Source organism: Rhinopithecus roxellana, chromosome 2 (assembly GCF_007565055.1).
Source record: "Rhinopithecus roxellana isolate Shanxi Qingling chromosome 2, ASM756505v1, whole genome shotgun sequence".
In the NCBI taxonomy this organism is placed as follows: Eukaryota; Metazoa; Chordata; class Mammalia; order Primates; family Cercopithecidae; genus Rhinopithecus; species Rhinopithecus roxellana.
In genome coordinates, this window is record NC_044550.1 from 85,155,036 (window position 1) to 85,175,655 (window position 20,620).

Here is a 20,620-nt window from a genome sequence, read left to right on the forward strand (position 1 = left end):
TTTTATTACTATTCCTTTTTAAAATTTAATGTCAGGTCATCTTTGATAGTAAAAAAAAAATAAAGAGAAAAGCACAATTAGTACTTATGTAATGGTAAGTTATGGTAAAGGCAGAACAGAAAGCCTACTCTGGTTTCCTGCATAAATGGAGAAACACACGTTCATGTTACTTTTCAATGTGTCTCCTCATGATGGGAAATGTAACTTGCTCAAATTTTCAAGTAACTTTAAAAATGCAATAATGTTCTGGTTTTACAGAGAATGTGTTAATGGCTCAATAGAGGTTAATTTTTCCTACTAAAATCATTTCTTTTTTGCTCACATCTCGTCCCTATGGGTCACTACTATAAATTACAACTTAGTCTGATAAAGAACTAGCTACCCGTGTCTGAAAACTCTAATTTTCTGCCTAGTGAACTGCGTTCAGTAGTGGGCAACTTTATAAAAAGGGAAATCTTTCCTGCTTCTATTTGACTTTTGTGCAATTTGTACTGCTTTACTGAAAAAAGACAAAGTTAATTCCTAGGGCCCAATATGATTAGTCTGCTCTACAGCTCATTTTCAAGATACAGTAGATGATGTAAAAAACAGAAGCACACTGCTGAGAATAAAGTCAGCTGTGGAATCTAGTATCCCTGGGCCTTTTTATTAGTGGGAATGGACCACAGCACACTCCTGGTGCCTTGTCCATAGTCAGTACTCCACAGCTGTTGCTGAATTGAACGAATGTGCCTGGTTTCTGCTGGCTCTGGACTTGAAGTGTTGCCCTTTCCATTTCCGTTTACTGCTTTATCCCAAATTGGCTCTAGCCCTGCTGGTCCCTTACCCCATCATGTGTCTTCTCAGCACTTGCTCACGGGCTGATTTTCTAAGTTCTGAACCTGGTTTTTCATGTTTCAGTGTGATCTGACCTCAGTCACTACTATAGCTCTGGTCTGTCAGATGCCGGTTAAATAAGGCAAAGGTCAATTATTTCAATATTTTAGAGAAGCAACATACATAATTTTGAATTTTAAGTATTACCAGTGATAACAACTTAAGAGTTTCAAATAAATTCTAATCTGATGTGTCAGAAGGATATTTAAAATTGAGAGGGGAGGTAGTTTGAAGGGATTTTTGATCTAATATTTAGAAATGGCATGTCTATAACAATTTCATCAACCATTCTCCTTGGAAACAGTGATTTTTATTTAAGACTTCTAATTAATGGCTAATACTCTTATCATTCCAATTCTTTTTCAAATGTACTTTCAGTTTATATCGGATTCTAAAAAAAATTAAAACTTATGTAATCATAGCAATATCAAATTGCTGAGCCTGGTTCAGCTGGGAAAATACGATGGTGCAGGCCAGATGAAAAATGACCAACCTAGACTAATCCTGCACTGGTTTTCCAATTAAGTTGTGGGAGGGTAAGAGAATGCAGTATGTTTTAGAGATCTTGGTACAGTTAATTAAAGGGAAAAAAGGAAGTAAAAAGTAGTTGTGATCTTCTAAATTGTTTAAGATGCAGAAAGAGCGTGAAAACTATCTTTGTTCTTTGTCTGGTTCTGTATTCGGGCAAACTAAATTTAAATCCCGGTCTTAAATGCAACAGCTTTCTCAGATGGCCCTTTGGCACAATATTCATAAACAATAGAGATCTACCTAAACCAGTGACAAGGAAGTAAACACTCCAGGTCTTCCCTAAAGTAACATATGTTTTTCTGCAATTTTTACTTTTTCCCCTTCAAATCAAATATTTAACATGTATATAAAGTAGTCACAGTTTATATATTCCAAATTTTATAGAGAACCAAGGTATAATATTACTTAACAAAGATAACTCTTTAAAATATAATGTTTATAAAGCACTCCCTTGTTGTTTCTAAAGCAGTTTAAACATGTATGTGTTAATTTTTATCTTTCTAACTCAGAGATGGGCAGGGCAGATACTTTGAAGATTTTCATTGTTTACAGATGAGGAAACAGACTTATTTGCTGAGTCTGAGTGGGTGGTGTCATTCTGTATAACATTACGTAAAAGTGATACTGGAACCTACAATGGTGCCGCCTTCATTATACACCAGTGGTAACACTTACTGGAAAACTCTCATAGCGAGGGGTCAAAATGTTACGCAGCCTTTCACTAAATAATAGTAGATGGTCAGTACGGCTTCTAAGAGGGTGGGATGAGTCTCCAAACTAAAGCCCTGGGTCTTCCTTCCAAATTGAAGAAGAAAATAAAATATAAAAAGGGATTGAGAGGAAGGAGGAGGTATTTGCTTCCCCCGCCCAACCCCTTGCCTACCAAAAAAAAAACTTTGTAGGTTTGATTCCATTGAAACAAGTAAAAAGAACTTAATGAGCCTGTACTAGATCTAGAGTACTATACATAAGTATGAATTTATATCAAACTTATCAAAAATCTCATACCATCTACTCCTCAGTTGATGCGCTATACGTGGCTTTTCAATCTTGTTGACAGTTATGATGCCCTCCGAGATTTGTACTCTTTCATCTTTTGCTACATTTCATGTTTTTACTGTTAGAAAAGTAAACACTTTTATAAAGATGCATTCTGTTGTCAAATGTCGGTGATGTAATGAAGCTAAAGGCTCCAGTAAAGACATTAAAGACTCCACAGAGGTATGAGATTAAATGTCTTATACCTGTAAGGAGAAAATACATTTCTCTCTTCCTTGGGATTGTTCTTCACTAGGTGAGGTATAAGAATTCACTGTTAATTAGCAACACAGCACATACAGGAAGGTGACGCTTTTGTAAATGTAAAGTTAGAGTCAACAAATTCTAAGAGCTAGCATTTACTAAAGAGCTTCTAACAAGGCCAACCTGAGGGCAAAATGGCTTCACGAGAGTTGTGAGCTCCGTTCTTTGGTGTCAGCCTGTTCTTTTCTTGATGTGGATTTGGTTGATGGTATTGGAAAGATGAGAGGGAGAGAGACAATGTGAGCATGTGCAAAGATAATTTTATGGTAATTTCTGGTAGTTCTGAAGTCTTCTGGCTAACATTCAAGGTTTTGCCTCTGTTTCTTTGCCCCAGAACAGTGCCAAGTGGCTGAGTGAAGTGGGGCAGACTCTGGAAAAAACGTATTTATATTTTACATATATCTACTTATCTCTAGAAAAATCATTATCAGCTTCTGTTTTTCCTATCTAACAAGTCAAGAAGGGTAGTATATACAGATATTGAGGAATGAGGTTAAAAGGAAAGAACTTCTACACTAGATGTGTATGTCTTTAAAGAGCAAAATATCACACGAAAAAACTGGGGGCCTTGAAAGACTGGCATCTTTTTTTATTTGCTACACAGAAATTATCCGCCTTCTCAGTTATTAGTAACTTCATATTGTGGTTTTATATGGTGCCATAAGCTGCTAGAATCATAATTTAGTAGCTCTAACAGCAGGACTGACAACAGAACACAACTTCCAGTGATCACTACACCAAGCAGCCCTGTTCCATTGCTACTGAGGGCCCAACACCTTCCCTAGGCTTTCAGTTTCATTATGTAACTTCCCATACACTGCACCAAATGGCCCCAATAGCTGTGGACATCTGGCTAAGCCAGTCTACTGCCAAACTACCTGGTAGCTAACTATGTAGTTTCTTTATCTTAAAACTCCCAAGAAAACATCTCCAGGAAGAGAATAAATGTGTTCAAAGTTTTGTCTCTCTGCTCTTGTATTCCTATTTATCCAGACTGCTTCATCCCTTTTGGCAAACTGATCTCTGAAGCCTCAGCAGTTCTAAACCCCACTCATCTGCCCTATTCGTCACCTGTTTTCAGTGTTTTCTTCCTGAGTCTGTCAGAGGTTGCCATCATTCCCCAGAACTGATCCACCATCCAGTCCTGCCAACTCCTCCTTTTCACGTCCCCAGGCAGGCCTTCTGCTCCACAGGACCATTTGTGGCCAGGCCCTTTTTGTTTTCCATTATCCACAGTCACATCCCAGTTGTCATCTTCTCCTCTAAGTGGTACCCTCCACGAGCCACTGCAGAGCATTCAGGGACAAAACTGCATAAGCCACAGTGTTTCCTTCTGCTGCAGAGAACTTTATAAAAGGACTTGCTATATTTAAGAGAAGGGCTGAGATTTCTCATTCTGATATTAGGACCTTACATAATCTGACCCCAGGGTCTTCATTTAGTCTCTCCCTCTACATCCCTTGGGCATGGACCAGTTCCAGCCAGGCTAGCTTTCATGGAGCTGGGTCTGCTCAAGCAGGTATCCTCAGCCTGCAGTCTCCATTACTGTGTTTTTGTTTTTTTTTTTTGTTGTTGTTTTTTTTTTTTTTTTTGCGGGGTGTGGGGGACAGGGTCTTACTTTGTCTCCCAGGCCGAAGTGCAGCAGTGTGATCAGCTTACTACAGCCTCAACATCCAGGTTCAAGCAATACTCCTGCCTCAGCCCCCCAAGGAACTGAGATTACAAGCATGCACCACAATGCCTATTTGATTGTTGTTGTTGTTCTTTTTGTAGAAATGGGGTTTTGCCATGTTGCCCAGGCTGGTCTCAAACTCCTAAGCTCAAACAATCCACCCGCCTAAGCCTCCTAAAGTGCTGGGATTCCTGGCCTGAGCCACCGTGCCCAACACAGTCTCCATCTAATAGTCTTCCACCACCTGCCTCCTCTCCATGACAACCTAAATACTTACCCATCCTTCCCATCCTGCCAAGGCTCAATGTTAGTATTTGACAACAGTCAATTTACCAATTTCCATTTCTGGTGTCAAATCATTCTCAGTAATATCAAATCACACAAATTATATGAACATAACTACACCACGAGTGCAAGTTCTGTGAGAGGAGCTTCATGTCCTAGGACTCTTGGGTATGTTTTCTGAGCCACTAGGCACAGAGCAGACATCAAAGAGCAAAGAGCTAGTAGCGTTCAGCTTTGTATGAGGAAGGTCATTCTGCCAATGGTTCTCTGAGCCTGATAGGCTATATCTAATTTTTATCACACACAGGAAATGAAACACAGGAAGATAAAAATTTTAAATAAAGCTTTAGATTAATATCAAGATGTTAAAGAGGTACTTCAGGATAGTAATGGTAATTTTTTTTTTTACATATGAAGCTCATTCCTTAAGAAAAAATAGAGATTACCCAATTTCTTTCCCATTAAGGCAACAGAAATTCAAATTAAGGTTTCAACTTGGAATGGGTAAGAGTTAATTATTTAGAGTATAGCAAGATAACTGTTAAATTATAATGTGCTCTTCCTGAGTATTCTAAAGCCAGAGCTGTTGCCCTACTTTTTGATGGGTAAAAATAGTTGGGTAAAATGTGATATTACTCTGTGAAAGGCAATATGGCTGATGTGTTAAGTACATAGAATCAGAAGGCCTGGGCTGCCTGGGTTCAAATCCCAACGGAGGCTCTTCCTTATTACTGGGTGACCTTGGACAAGTTATTTGCTACATGCATGCCTCAGTGGACGGATCTCTAAAATGAGGATAGATAATAGCCCCACACATTTGACAGAATTATCAAGAGGATTAAAATGCAAATAGACAATCATGCTCCTAGCATAAAGAGCACAAAGTCCTCAATAAATATTTATTATTTTTAAGAATTAAAGTATCATACCTTTAAGCCTTGTTAAGAAATAGTCAATGTTTTTCCTGTGACAACAATTGCTGAGCGAGTTTAGATTCAACGATATTACCTTTCCAAACTCACAAAACTTTGGCTTAAGAAGGCTATTATAAGAAATAATGAGATAAAATATGAAGTACTTGGCACAGAGCCTGCACCTAATAAGTACTCAGTAGCTATTCTTATAGGACCAGGTGGGACACAGAACTAAATATTTTCTCAGAACTACTACTTAAGTCTATAACAAACTATTCTATTAGTACCAATGGGAGAGTTACTTTTTAATTCTTAGGATACAAATCAGATGAAAAGAGTAGGCACATTAAAACCAAAGTAGCTCATGAAAATTTTCTTATAAACAGGCAATTCCCTAAACTAGTTTTTAAGAACATCATGAGTCAGGTGACGGACTGTTCATTGGCTTTGGGTTGGCTGCTAGAAAGCTGAGTGCCAAATAAGTGGCCAGCCTCAACAAAGGCCTTGAGGCATATATTCTTTATATCATCTCCATGCTTGGCTCAATTTTTCCCTCTCTTGCTCTAATCTCCCCTCTCTGTTGTATTTTTGTTTCACTTAAATTTCATCTTTAACTCTCGGAAATCTGTGAGCTACCTTGGATTATTTTCTGAAACAAGATGGGTCGTAAACAAACACATAAACTTGGGAAATAACTTCCAAAATTACATACTGTGCTCCTTACTTAGAGTTTTCAAATTTGCCATGTGAAGTGCACCTTGATTTAAAATTTAGGCTACAAGCAGCTGTCTTTGGATAACACTAATTTACTTTTGGCTCACACATTTATATTTCAAATCATTTTCTAATAAATTACTTCAACATACTTTCCACTTTGGAGAAACAAGTGGCATGGTGACAGAAACAAGGGCGAACCCCACTCACATAAGTACTTACCAACAACACATCAACCAATGTTCTTGGAGCACCTGCTGTATGCTGGGTGTTGCCTCTGCCCTGGTCAGCAAACCAGATTCCCTCAATATCATGTTTGGTTTGGGGCTCTGGGCTGATTAACCTTCATAATAACCAAGGCATAATGATAAAGAACCAAACCTAGGATTGAAAACTGCATAGATTCAATAATGTCTGAAGTTCAGCAAAAATGGTGAATAATCAGAGACAAAGTAACTAAGACTTTTCTGTGTGCAAGCTGGAAATGGAAGAAGAGAGACCAGTTATTCACACACGTGGGCCACGCATGCACTCAATGTCCTAGACTTATGTTCTTTAGGGTTCTAACCTTGGCCTACTCTGTCTCTCTGAATACTGATTTCTTGGCCATCTGCATCCACTTTCACGGATGATGATTCTGAAGTCCTTATTTTTAATCTTGCCTTGTATCCCAAGCTTCAAAATTAGATATCCAACTACCTCTTAGATGTACCTGAATGTCCCACAGGTATTTCAAACTTGCCTTAAACCAAAACTCATCCAACTCCCCTTTAAAAAAAACCTAGCAATGGTTTTTCCCCCATAACCAATCACCTTTTCATATATTACATAAAGAACTCATTTGTTATGCTTAATCTTTTCATCACCCCTCACTAGAATGTAAGCTCTACCAGGGCAGGGATCGTTGTCCAAGATGTCTCCAGCTATGCTTAGAAAGGTACCTGGCATTTAGTAGGTATTGAGTAAATGTTTGCTTAGTAAATGAACCTTTCACCCCTTACCCTCAAAGCTGTCCCCGCTCCAGTATTCCTTATCGCAGTGAATGGCATTAGCAGCCAAGCCTGGGGAGTCATCCTAGACCTTTGCTGCTTCTCTTCCAATATAGAACTGCCCATGTTACTTTTCAGATGGTCTTATTATCTGCCCATCCTCTCAATCCCTGAGAGTGCTGGTCTAGGTCCACCCTAGGTCATTTCTAGCTCAACTGATGAAAACAGCCACCATTTAAATAAGTATACCTCACAACAGCCAGATCTTAAATGCAAAACTGAGCTTACCGTTCTGCTGCATGAAAACATTCAGAGGTTCTCCTTTGCTTAAGGATGAATTTAGGCCTTCCTTGGAGTCCAAGACCTGGTCCCAATCTGCTCATTTAACCTCACTTCCTATCACTTCACATCTGAAAGTTTATACAGTGGTAACACAAAATTGCTTCTGGTGCCCTGTGCAACAACAGCCTGTTCTTATGCCCTCTGAGCAAGGCCGAGTCTGATCTCTCAAGAGTCAGTGTGGGGGTCAATTCTTGGAGAAACCTTCCCTGACTTTTCAGGGTGGCCTAAATGTCACGGCTTTATGTATTCCCACAGCAACCAACTGAAGGGATATCAAAAATCTGGGCAAACATTTGCCATTAGCACTACAGTCTTATGCTTATGGAAGGAGGAAAGGAGTGTTCATTAAAATCATAGATATAACCTACTGGGTAGGCATTTATTTAGCCTCTTACAGTAAATAATTAGAGTCAGGTTACCTGATTCCTAAATTCTGAAAAAGGTGAAAAGGAAAAAAAACTTTAAGATGTTTCATGAGAAAACAGTAAGCAGACAGTCCTTGGTTTCCTATATCTGACACAGCAAATACTGTAGTTGTGACAATGGGCTCAGATGCTCATGAGCTTCCTGTACGTGATTCATGAAGACACCAGGGACTGTCTCAAAATCATTAATTAAAAACATCTAATAAATGTAATTTAAATTATTCCCCTGCTTTATCAGTTAACTGTACATTGCCAGCTATAAGGAGATAGCTATATTTGAATTATTATGTAATATTAATAACATTCTGATTTAGCTTGTGTCCACTACAATTAAGTTCTCTGTTTTGTGGCACAAATGCTCACTGCCCCCACAACACACACCTCCCACCTGCTGGTACCCTCGCTTGTTCTTCCCTCTTGCTCATGAGTGTGTGCACACACAGCATTGACAGGGATAACGTGGTGTATGACACAGTGAAACACACTTTCCTCTGGAACTGTTCAGCTTACTTATTAATTTTGGAGAATCAAAGAAAACTAATGATTCATCAACCACTACATTTCCTTAAAAATATTTTCTCCCATAGAATACACAATCAATACATTTAAAGATCTTTAAAATGTATGCTGTGAACTGAACTACATGGGAAAGAAATGAGGTACTCATTCACAGGCTTGGCTGTCTTAAAATATTGCCTATTTGAAAAACCCCAAGATTAACTTATAACTGTATCTTTTAAAGCTATTTAATTTCAAGATATAGACCTAAGTCTCTTCCTTCAAGGGAAATGTGTGAGTGTGGAAACTAACATCATACAATTTGGCTGACCTTACCAAAATATGGACTGTTAGGTCTGTTTTAAAATTTTAAATTCAGTTGACTTTACATAATAATCAACTCTCTTCCTTTTTTACAGCCATACAACTATTTAGTGATTTGTGGTAGCTGTGTCTTCCAGACACTGCATACATACTGAGTATTCAAAAAGGAAATTAGGTTATAAAATAGTATGCTGAATCTAGTCAACTGTGTTCATTGAGGAATCACAAAGTAAAAAACACAGATGAGATGGAACTAATGGCAATTTACCGGGGAGGGGGAAGTCATTCAACCTTGATTGCTCTTATGCTACATGGGTACATTTAAACATTTATTTGGTAGCTACTAAATATCCTTGCTAGATTGTGGAGATAAGACTCTGCCTTCTCTAAAAACTTCTAACAGAAGAGGTAAAGCCTGGTTGATGGCTCTCAGTATTTTCTCAACTGTGAGACTCCCAATGGTCGGACTGCCACAGAGGCTTATGACAGGAGTAAATCTCAACAGTTCAGTCCGCGTCGGAAAAGCCCCTCTAGGAAATTTCCACACATCCCCATTCCCCACACACAGCCTTTGAGAACTGCTGGTTTAGAAGGATCTTGCCACCTGAAAGGGCAGCTCTCAGGACAAAATAACATTACAGGAAGAATGAAGATCTAGCAAAGGAAAATGAAGGGCTGAAAAATGAAGACCTAACAATGCAACGTGATTGTATCATTTATATCATCTCTCTACATGAACATTACCAGGAACTTTGGCATTTGTTTGTAGAGGATAGTAATAATCTAATATTTTGGTGCTGCTTTATAATTTATAAAATATGTACAAACATGTTTTCAGGTAATTTTTCATAGCAATGTTCAGGTAGGGCAACACTACTTCTCCATTTATAGACAAAGAAACTGAGGCCCAGAGAAGTTTTAAATAACTTGCCTTAATCTCATACCTAGTGAGTGACGTAAAAAATTAAAACTAAGTTTCTGACCCTTGAAGCCAATCTAGCTTCCACCACAAGGGAGAACCCTTTTTAAAAGTTATTATTATTATTTTTAAGACAGAAAGGTTCTGAAAATCTTCAAGGCAAATAGTGATTCATATTTAAAAATAAATGTATAAATCATTTGTAAGGTATAATAATATGGCTATTAACTGACATTATTGGCTAACAAGTTATTTTGGAAGAGAGTTCTAAGTGTTTTTATATTAAATGTTTAAGAAGAAGATAAGAACACACATACATCCCATTAAACAGAGCACACACACACAAATTCATACTTTAAAAACATAATTTACAGTCTGCATACACAGTCACTACCATAGCAAGTTTTAGGGTGATGCACTCTAGAGCATAAAGCCTTAAGGACATCAACTCAAAACTCAAGACTGGTGTGTTTTTCCTCTTGTCTGCTCTCTAGGGATTATCTTCATGTTCTGTTCCTGGTGCCACTATTTCCTTTTAGCTTTAAATGACTTCCCTCAAATTAGCTCCCTCTACCCACCTTGCCCAGAATTCTCTGCTTCTGTAATCTAAGGAGGGGATCAGGGATGTCAAGGGACATTGGAAAACAAACTTAGTTAAGTATTTAAATATACATCCATACATATGTATATGTATATACATACAAAGTCACATATATACATACAGACTAAGAGTACTAAACTGTGCCTTCTTAGTGCTTAGATCACTTCCTTTATTAGAGTCAATGAGGCATGAATAGACTAACATATAGGGTATAATTTTCACGAACTCAAGAACTGATATGGCAAAATAGCAAGGCTATATTATGAGATAGAGAATCCATACTTTAGCTTAGGTATAGGTTTGGAGTCCTATGACTTGAGTAAGGGTCTAACTTTGGCCTTGGGATTAGGAATAGATTGGGTGACTAAGTCCGATCCTAAATGTTTTCATCTACAAAAGGAAAATACAACGACACCTATATACCATCATTTTGTGAAATGAGTTTTACAAATATTATAAAGCTTTATAAAAATAATCTCTTGTTAATTCAAAAATATTTTATATAAAGATAGCCATCTTTTTCACATATTTAATCTCTCTCACACACACAGGATAAAAGAGTAAACTAACAAAACATAACAAAAACACAAAAACAAATAGGTCTTTACTCTCACGAAATTTAGATTTTAAATTTACAGCATTGTTTCAAGCAGGTGAATGATTAAAGTCTAACTCCCAAATCAATACAAAATAAACTATATTAATACAAGTCTTAAGAAGACATTCATGCAGCCAATAGACACATGAAAAAAATGCTCATCATCACTCGCCATCAGAGAAATGCAAATCAAAACCACAATGAGATACCATCTCACACCAGTTAGAATGGCAATCATTAAAAAGTCAGGAAACAACAGGTGCTGGAGAGGAGGTGGAGAAATAGGAACACTTTTACACTGTTGGTGGGACTGTACACTAATTCAACCATTGGGGAAAACAGTGTGGTGATTCCTCAAGGATCTAGAACTAGAAATACCATTTGACCCAGCCATCCCATTACTGGGGAGATACCCAAAGGATTATAAGTCATGCTGCTATAAAGACATATGCACACATATGTTTATTGTGGCACTATTCACAATAGCAAAGACTACTGTAAATCAACCCAAATGTCCATCAGTGACAGACTGGATTAAGAAAATGTGGCACATATACACCATGAAATACTATGCAGCCATAAAAAAAGGATGAGTTCATGTCCTTTGTAGGGACATGGATGCAGCTGGAAACTATCATTCTCAGCAAACTATCGCAAGAACAGAAAACCAAACACCGCATGTTCTCACTCATAGGTGGGAATTGAACAATTAGATCACCTGGACACAGGAAGGGGAACATCACACACCAGGGCCTATTGTGGGGAGGGGACAGGGGGGAGGGTAGCATTAGGAGATATACCTAATGTAAATGACCAGTTAATGGGTGCAGCACACCAACATGGCACATGTATACATATGTAACAAACCTGCACGTTGTCCACATGTACCCTAGAATTTAAAGTATATATGTATATATAAAGGCATTTACCAAGTTTCATTATCCATGGACCATCAGCTTTCCAGTGAAGGAAAAAGTTACACCTGCATTTAGGTTTTTGTATGTTTATAACTGAGTTATAAAAACAATTCCCTAGGTAATTCCACAGAAACTACTTAAAACAAGAAAAACTAAGCAAGAACTTCTAGAAAACCTTTTGCTTCAGAAGTAGAGAAGGGGCAGGTTCTACAAAGAGCCAAAATGTGGGTTCTGACATGAAGGTAGATCTATAGGTAGGGCCAGCTGGCCAACTGCCTGCTCCAAAATGCCCTTCTCCACGTCACTTTATTTTGACATACTACTTACTTTGTTTACTAATTAAGTGAGTCAGAAAGGCAGATTCTTATATTAGAAAGCACAAAGTGGCCTGAGAAAGGTGCCAGATGTAAATTTCACCTATTTATCTTCTACTGAACCAATCGTATAATTAAGGAAAGAGAGAAGGAGGCAGGAGAAGCCTTACAAAAGCAAACTGACTTCAGTAGTGTGCAAATTTATTTTTCCTACTTTCTGAAAAATTGGCCTTCTGGTAACAGAACCCACATTTTCCTAAGGGAAACGTCCTTCCCCATTCTCGGTCTAGATGGTTGAGGTTGTCCAACTCCAGCCAGAACCAGCCTATCCAATTGCTACATTTTCCAGCCACAGGCACTGGGGCAGAGGTGGGCACGTGAGCCAAGTTCAATCTGAGGAGATTCCACTGGGAGCTTTTATAGGAATTGCTAGGAACAGAAAACCTCTTTTTAAGGGAGGTCTGGTAGCCGTCTCAGCACCACGAGAGAACGTGCATGAGAACAGAGCCAGAACAAAACCAAGCAACTGAGCGAGCGGGACTGAGTTCTAACAACCTGGCTTAAGACCATGGCTTGCCTGAAGCCAAGCATACACTAGGACTTTCCAGTATGTGGGCCAATGCATTTCCAATGCTGCTTCAGTCAGTTTGCGGAATTTTCTATCACCTGTAACCAAGAGCTCATAATCCTGAGAAAGAATTACTGAGCTCCTTCTACCAATTCAATGCTAGGTTTGAGGACCACCAAATAATTAATAGTGTAAATAATGTAAAAATCATGTAATATCAATTAAGGCAAAAATCAATCTCAAGAGAAAGAATAATTACTTGGTTAACTTTTTCATTCCACAACTAAAGATATGACCTTGTGATCTCTGGCAAAACAGAGGGAAAACATTCAAGTCACTCATGTTTAAGCCTCTGAAGCACCAAATCATCTCTAAGAAAACTTCCCTGAGAAATAAACCTTAGGGAGTCTTCATGCAGAGCCCCTTAGTGAATGTAATTGTCTATCACACGATGAATCTTTTACTAATCTCAAGAATTCTACACTTTCACCAGACACAGTTTTCAATATCAATAAAACCATCTGGTCTAAGTCTGATGGTAACTAACTGCTTATAAGTGAGGATGGGGAAAGGTAAAAATAAATTAAAGATAATTTCTCCTTAAGGAGTACAATCTTGGGTCAGAAGCAAAAGCTAGCCTAACTATGCATAGTGAATCTCAGTCAGGTTTTTCATTTAACATGCTCATTTGGAAACTTTCAGGAGGAATAAAGGCGGGACTCACACAGGGACCTGGGGCTTGAACCAGCTGGTAAATGAAATTATTCTGTATGGAACACAAATCACAGACTTGATTCTGATATTAATGTTTTAATTTGCCACAAACACATATTCATACGGAAACCCAGAAAAGGCAGAAATCATGTATTCTGTGTGTGCCTAGTAAAACTGCTATTCCAGATCACACAAATTAAATTTACGATGACACGGAATTATTTTTCTGAGTCTTACTGAAAAACAAACTGTGACAAACAACAAAAAAACCTCTTTGGTTGATCCTTGCTCAGAATTTCAAATTTTGCTCATTAAATATTGCTCTGTGGAAAATCTCCAGGTGGTTTTTATATAAGGCACTATTACCGTTTATCACTGACAGATGAAATCAAAATTCTTTTTGAAGAATTCCCAATAATGCTATAGCATTAGCTGTACAAGTAAACTACACACTAGGAAAAAATACGTAAAAGGAACACCCACATGAACATTTACCTTCCACTGCTCTTTTGAAGAAAACTTTGCAGCTGCCACAGGTGACTACCCCATAATGACATCCTGAAGCCTCATCCCCACACACCAAACATATTTTTGAAGGTCTTGAAGATCCAGTAGAAACACTTCGTAAAGTAGAGCTGGGGAAAGAAATTGAGATTTAAATAACTACACTGTAAAGGTACATTTAACATGCTGCACAGCTTAGCTCAAAATTTGTCAATAATCATGGTTCCAGACAAGAATTCAGTATGTAATGGTCACATACTACATGACTCAGCAAAATAAAGGTAAAACCTGATATGAATGGAGCAATGCTATCAAGGCTATTGTATAGCAAAGCCTCTTCTCGGTACTGAGAAATAAGAAATAACCAAATGTAAACCTCTTTCCTTCTTTTCCTATTTTTGGAGAAGGTTTACCAGAAAACCACATTATGTGCACTTTAAGTGGGCAATGCAAAGAATCTTGAACCAAGTCATCAGGGACGTATTTGCTGTCCTTTTGTTTCTGCATCAAAGAGCAATAATAATATTACTCAACACTCTTCAGACTCACATATATATAATAATTATATATATATAATAATTGAGATATATAATATCTCAATTATGCCAAAAAATTTTTAAACCTCCCCTTTCCAAAATAATCCACTAATTTAAAAAAAAATTTATCTTGTCTCAACTGCCAGCAGTTTTATCCCTCTAAGCTCCCGCATTTTTTCGTGTTATCTTATATAGGTGTGTTCTAATTACTTCATTTTGGTTACTAATTTGAAGGGACACAGCCAATAATAAAACAAAAAGCCAAACAGGGTAAATATCTCAGGTATGTTTCATGGTAAGAAACTGAAGGGCTCTTTGGGAAACAGTTTTTAGGGACAAATGTAACCCTTTAGGCAACAATCTGTATGAATACTTTTTAAGGGGCATCTTCTCAAGATATATTATATCTTGATATAATATATCTTGATATATTGTGTTACTTGATGACACGCCCTAAATAAAATGTTTTAACTTCTGATAAGGAATCACAGTTCAGTGACAGTTTAGATATGTACCAGGCAGGCAAACACATTGATTTTTCAATTTGCAGTCCACATACATTTCTTGAATATTTACCTGCAGGTCCTGTGCAAGATGCCAAGGGAAAATAATACAAAAATCCAGTCTCTGCCCTCCAAGTTGGTGGGGGCATAAACCATTATGAAGATCCAGTAGCAAAACTTCATAAAGTAGAACTGGGGAAAGTGCTATGGTGCATTATGGTAAGCGCTATGGTGCAGGGTAACGGGGGAAGCACATTGTGAATAAAGGAATTACAAAACACTTCCCCAAATGTGTCAGCTAACCTGAGTTTCGAAGCATGACTAGGTGAGAGCCAGAGTAAGAAAGGGGGCAGAGGCGGAAGAGTGTGCAGTGGCTCAGAGAAATGGGATCTGGATGGGCTCAGAAAACTCTGGATAGAGTTGCTCTTTGTCACTTTTATTGCCTTGCTGTCAAAGCTTTTGCCTCCATGCCAAACAGCAGAAACATGGAAAAATGACAATGAAAAGGCTAAAATGGTTTCGTTACAGTGAAGATTTCTCTATTTTTCAAGTCTGCTAAAATGTGATAATATTGCTTTAATATTTGTTTAAAGTATTTCGAAGTATGCTCTCACCAAAAACAAATGAAAGAACAAGCTATACAGCTGCTTAGAGCATGACTGCCGTTCTAGAAAATGACTTCTTAAATCAAGGACTGAAATAATGTTCCCCAAAGTTGTTTCTCCTTCTGAGAAAAGTGCTCTTTATTATTTTTACTGGTATCCTTTGACTTCTTTATGGCATTCAAAACATTCCATTTCAGCACCAGTAACTTCTTCAACGTATTAGCTAGTAAAACTCAATCCATACCCTGTGTGACTTGTCTTACACTTCACAAGAAAGTGCCACGGCTTTGTAAATATTTAGAACATAACTTAAAATCATCATGAAAACGTAATTGCTTTTTCACAACTACAAGCATACATGGGATTTTTATTCAACATTTCTGTGGGCCTTGATCCCAGTACTATTTTATTGGGATCTCAGCTTCAGTCTTTGGAACTCTCCTCTTTTTCTATCCCAACTTACTTTCTTGGTGATCTCATCTAGTCTCTTGGCTTTCAGTATCACCAATATGCTGGCGACTTCCAAATATTTATCTCTAGCCCAGACCCCTCCCTGGAATTTCAGACCCATTTATCCAACTGCCCACTTGGTATCTCCACTTGGGTGTCTAACACGCACCTCAACTTTAACATGGGCAAAACTTTGCGGATCTTTCCCTGCCTCCAAACATGTTCATTTCACAGATATCCTCTTCTCAGTTAATGGCAACTACTATGGGTGGAATTGTGTCCCCCCAAAACTCGTATGTTGAAGTCCTAGCCCTTAGTATCTTGTAATGTGACTTTTGAGATTAGGGTTGTACAGATGTAATTAGTTAAGATGAGGTCATACTGGAATAGGGTGGACCCCGAATCCAATAGGACTGATGTTATTATATGCAGGAGAAATTGGAACACAGACACCTGTATGAGGAGGACACCATGTTTAGATTAAGGCAGAGATTAGGGGATGCTTCTGCATGCCAAGGGACACCAACAATTGTCAGCAGACCACTGGAAGCTAGGTGAGAGAAATGGGATTCTTCATCACTGCCCTCAGAAGGAACACATCAACCGATCTTCAATCTCTAGCCTCCAAAACTGAGAGACAATAAATTTCCATAGCTTAAGCCACCTGGTCTGTAGTACTTTGTTATGGCATCCCTAGCAAACTAATACAATAATTCTTTCCTTCCAGTTGCTTGGGCTAAAAAGCACGGACTCATCTCTGACTCTTCTCTTTCTCTCACACAACACTCCCAGCCCTGAATCTGTTAAATTTTATTCATTTTATCCACAGAATGTATTCAGATTCTGATCAATCTCCAAAAACTCCTCCAGCACCATCTACTTTGAGCTGTCAACACCTCTTACCTGGGGTTCTGCAGAAGCTTCCTAGCTGATCTTCTGGTTTCTCTTGGCTCCGTTCCCCGCCCCAACCACCCTTATTCCCTGCCAGCCCCTGCCAGAATGACCCTTATTCATTCATTCCTTTTTTCTTATTTCTATACTCTATCCCTTAATGATCTCATCCACAATCCTAGCTTCAAACAGATCGCTTGGTGAATGACTTTCCAAATCTTTACAGCCAGCTCCAACCTCTCCCCCATGTTCCAATTTCAAGTCTGCTTTATTAGCTTCTTGAGAATACCATGCTCAAAACAATATTTACTTTCTTTTTCCAGATTTTGACGTTGTGAAAGAGTACTGCCATCTGCTAGTTACCCAGGTTCAAACCTTGTACTCTTCCCTCAACTATCTAATCTAATCAGTGACCACCACATCCTGCTCAGTCCAGTTTTGCAAACTCTCACATAGCTTCTCTGCATCCCACTGTTGGTAACACTGGTTCAGACCCTTGTTACTTCCCAAGGGTTCTTCCATAACTCTAGCTTTTCCTTCCAGTTCATTCTACAGTGACTGCTGACAAATGAATCTGAAGATAAAGGTTCTGACTGTATTACTTCTATGCTTAGAAATCTTCAATCATCCCTTCTGAATGCCACTACAAATAAAAACCTTAGTAGGATACTTAAAATCTTTCTCCCTACTATCAGCCTTCTCCTTCAGGGTCTAATCATAATGCTTAACCTTATGCTTAGCACATGCCAACATCCCTGTTGAAGTGTTCTGGTCAACCACCAATTACAGGACCTAGCATTTCCTCTCCCTCACTCCCACTGGGAACCCTGTCCATCATTAAAGGGTCCTGATGTTCCCCCAGCACGAAGTACCACTCTCCCTTCTCCTAACTCCTTCACATTTTGCTAATCCTTCTCCTTCAGCAGTTACCACTCTTGCTCTTATATTAGTGACCTGTGCACTTATCCTAATCCTTTGAGGGCAAAAATTTTATTGTATACATCTCTGTGTTCCCAATGCCATTAGTCCAGTGTTGGTACTATTTATTGAGTGAATGAAATCGCACTCCTAATCTCATTACAGTAGAACATAATTTACAAAAGGCAATTTTACAGAAGGTAAATTAATGAGGCCAAGGTTATCAGCTCAATTCCCATATGGTTCATTTAGCTTTGCACAGAGGAAAAAAAGAATCCAGGAACAGACTATTGTCAAAAGCTCAGCCAGCTGTCTTGCAAATATATGCATTATTAACACAAGAGACAGGCCGCAAAAATAGATGGGTTTGGAAAACTCTAGTCTCTATTGAAACACTATCATGTGTTTATCTTTGAAACCAAAAGATGGCACATGGTTGGAAAATTGCATGCATCCAGTTTGAAGAAACACACTTAGATTATACACATCACAAAAGAGAGAGGGAGAGAGGGCTCGCAGATCTTGAACTCACTTTCTTCTTAGACACTGAATGTCTTTAAAATACAAAGCATGTTTAGTGATTTGTATGTCAAAATTCAACTTTAGAGTATAATAAATTTACCAAACATCTACACATAGGATGTAAAGCCCAAACTGAGGGCCAAACACGCAGGGATCAAAGACAGGAATGGAGGCTCAGTAAGGAGGCCTGGGCTCTAGTTCTGGCTCCACCATTAACTGGTGAAACCTTTGCAAAAATCACCTCTCCTCTCTGGGCCATAATTCTCAGCAAAAAGAGGTTCAACAGATGATAGCTAAGATCCTTTTCAAGATATCCTTTCAAGATAAAAGTATAAAAATAAATGGAATAGCATGTCCTGATCAAGTTTAATTCAAACTGAGTTGCAAACTCAAATGAAAAACAACGTATTCTGAAAACCAGTAAACATTGTTTGATCTGGATCAAACATAAAAAAAGTAACAAAATATTATTCTTTCTAAATCAGCTAATTATATAACACTTAAAATCTTTTTTACATTGATATAGTATCTGTGTTGCTGATTTGGGTTAAAATGTCTGAATAAATGTAAGCAATAGATGGTATTCTACATCCCTCCAAACCATTTTAATATTGAAGAGTTAGAAAAAACTACCCAAACTCATCATTTTGGGGGTTAATAATCAAAGAAACATTGTTCACAGAAAGAAGTTTATCATCAGCAAAGGTAGTTCAGAGGATTTCATACAACTGTTAAAATATTATACAGGCAGAAATGAGTGAACATTATATTTCCATTTGTAAAGACAGTATTTCTCTTAGGGAAACACAAGCAAGCTGCAACTATTTTCAATACTAAATATACTCGTTCTAATGACTCAGTAAAGAGATAGAAAAGATTAACCAAAGGTTTATACTGATTTTGGTGACTGTTGGGAGGAAATACACCAGTCAATCATCAAAAACACTTAGTGCATTATGTTTTTCCCAAAAAGATGGTGCTTGGGGAGAAGTAACAATAAGCTATGTAAGAAAAAAAATGATTTTTTACAAAGCAAAAAATGCCTGGAGAAATTGGCTCATTGAGAATCTCTAAGGCACTGCCAGGAATTATCATATGTAAAACTATCTTTCCCATCCTTACAGTAATTTCATAACAACACAGTAGTGACTGATCCACTTTCAGTGATTAGAAATTCTTCATATAAAAAATAGTCTTATTTTTTAAACTCACTCAATATGAATTAAACACACCTATCTTTTATACTATTACTTAATCAGATAAAAGCTTCTACCACCACCACCACCACCAGCTAGAGTGTTTTGTTTTCCCATATGTAATCAATTCAAACATTCATTCACCCATCTTAGAGCACAGTGAGAAGTGGGAGGACCATATAAACAGCAGATCAAGAAAAATCCTCACATACTGATCTAAACATGCTGGTGTGTTTAAATTATTCATTAACTAGGCCAAGTATTGAAAGTCTACTGTGGGCCCCACTGTTCTAGGCACTCAGAAAAAACTAGAAGGAGAAAGTCTTTATCCTCATCAAACTTCTATAGTCATGGCGAACAGAGAGACAGTACAGAAGTAAACAAATAATTTCAGATAGAGGGAAGTACTATGAAGAAAATGACAGACATTGAGATCAGGCAGGGAGGGTGGGGGAGACAGGATCCATTAGACAGCTTCGGAAGGCCTCTTTTTTTTTTTTTTTTTTGAGACAGAGTCTCGCTCTGTTGCAGGCTGTAGTGCAGTGGTGTGATCTCAGCTCACCGCAACCTCCACCTTCCAGGTTCAAGTGATTCTCCTGCCTCAGCCTCTAGAGCAGCTGGGACTACAGGCACCTGCCGCCACGCCCAGCTAATTTTTGTATTTTTAGTAGAGATGGGGTTTCACCACGTTGACCAGGATGGTCTCGATCTCTTGACCTTGTGATCTGCTGACCTCGGCCTCCCAACATGCTGGGATTGCAGGTGTAAACCACCGCGCCTGGCCCAGAAGGTCTCTTTCTTTGGTGATACTGAAATGACAGAGTAGTCAGCCACGTGAAGATGCTAAAGAAAGGTAAAGGCAAGTGCAAAGTCTCTGAGACAGGAATGAATGCAACACATTCCAGAGAGAAAAAATGAGGGCAATGGGGCCAAAATGTAGTCCACAACAAGGAAGAAAAGATGAGAGGGTGTAGGATATGAGGTCCAAGAAG

The 20,620-nt window shown here is 38.3% G+C and overlaps 1 protein-coding gene across 2 annotated transcripts in view; it reads right to left on the reverse strand.

Annotated features, from left to right (window-relative positions):
• The window catches only part of NR3C2 (nuclear receptor subfamily 3 group C member 2), a 363,388-nt gene that overhangs the window by 169,537 nt on the left and 173,231 nt on the right, over positions 1–20,620 (reverse strand). For both annotated transcript variants that reach the window (XM_030920434.1, XM_010368448.2), the window contains exon 3: positions 13,999–14,138. In XM_030920434.1, coding sequence (XP_030776294.1) covers positions 13,999–14,138 — 140 coding nt within the window. The remainder of the gene's footprint in view (positions 1–13,998; positions 14,139–20,620) is intronic.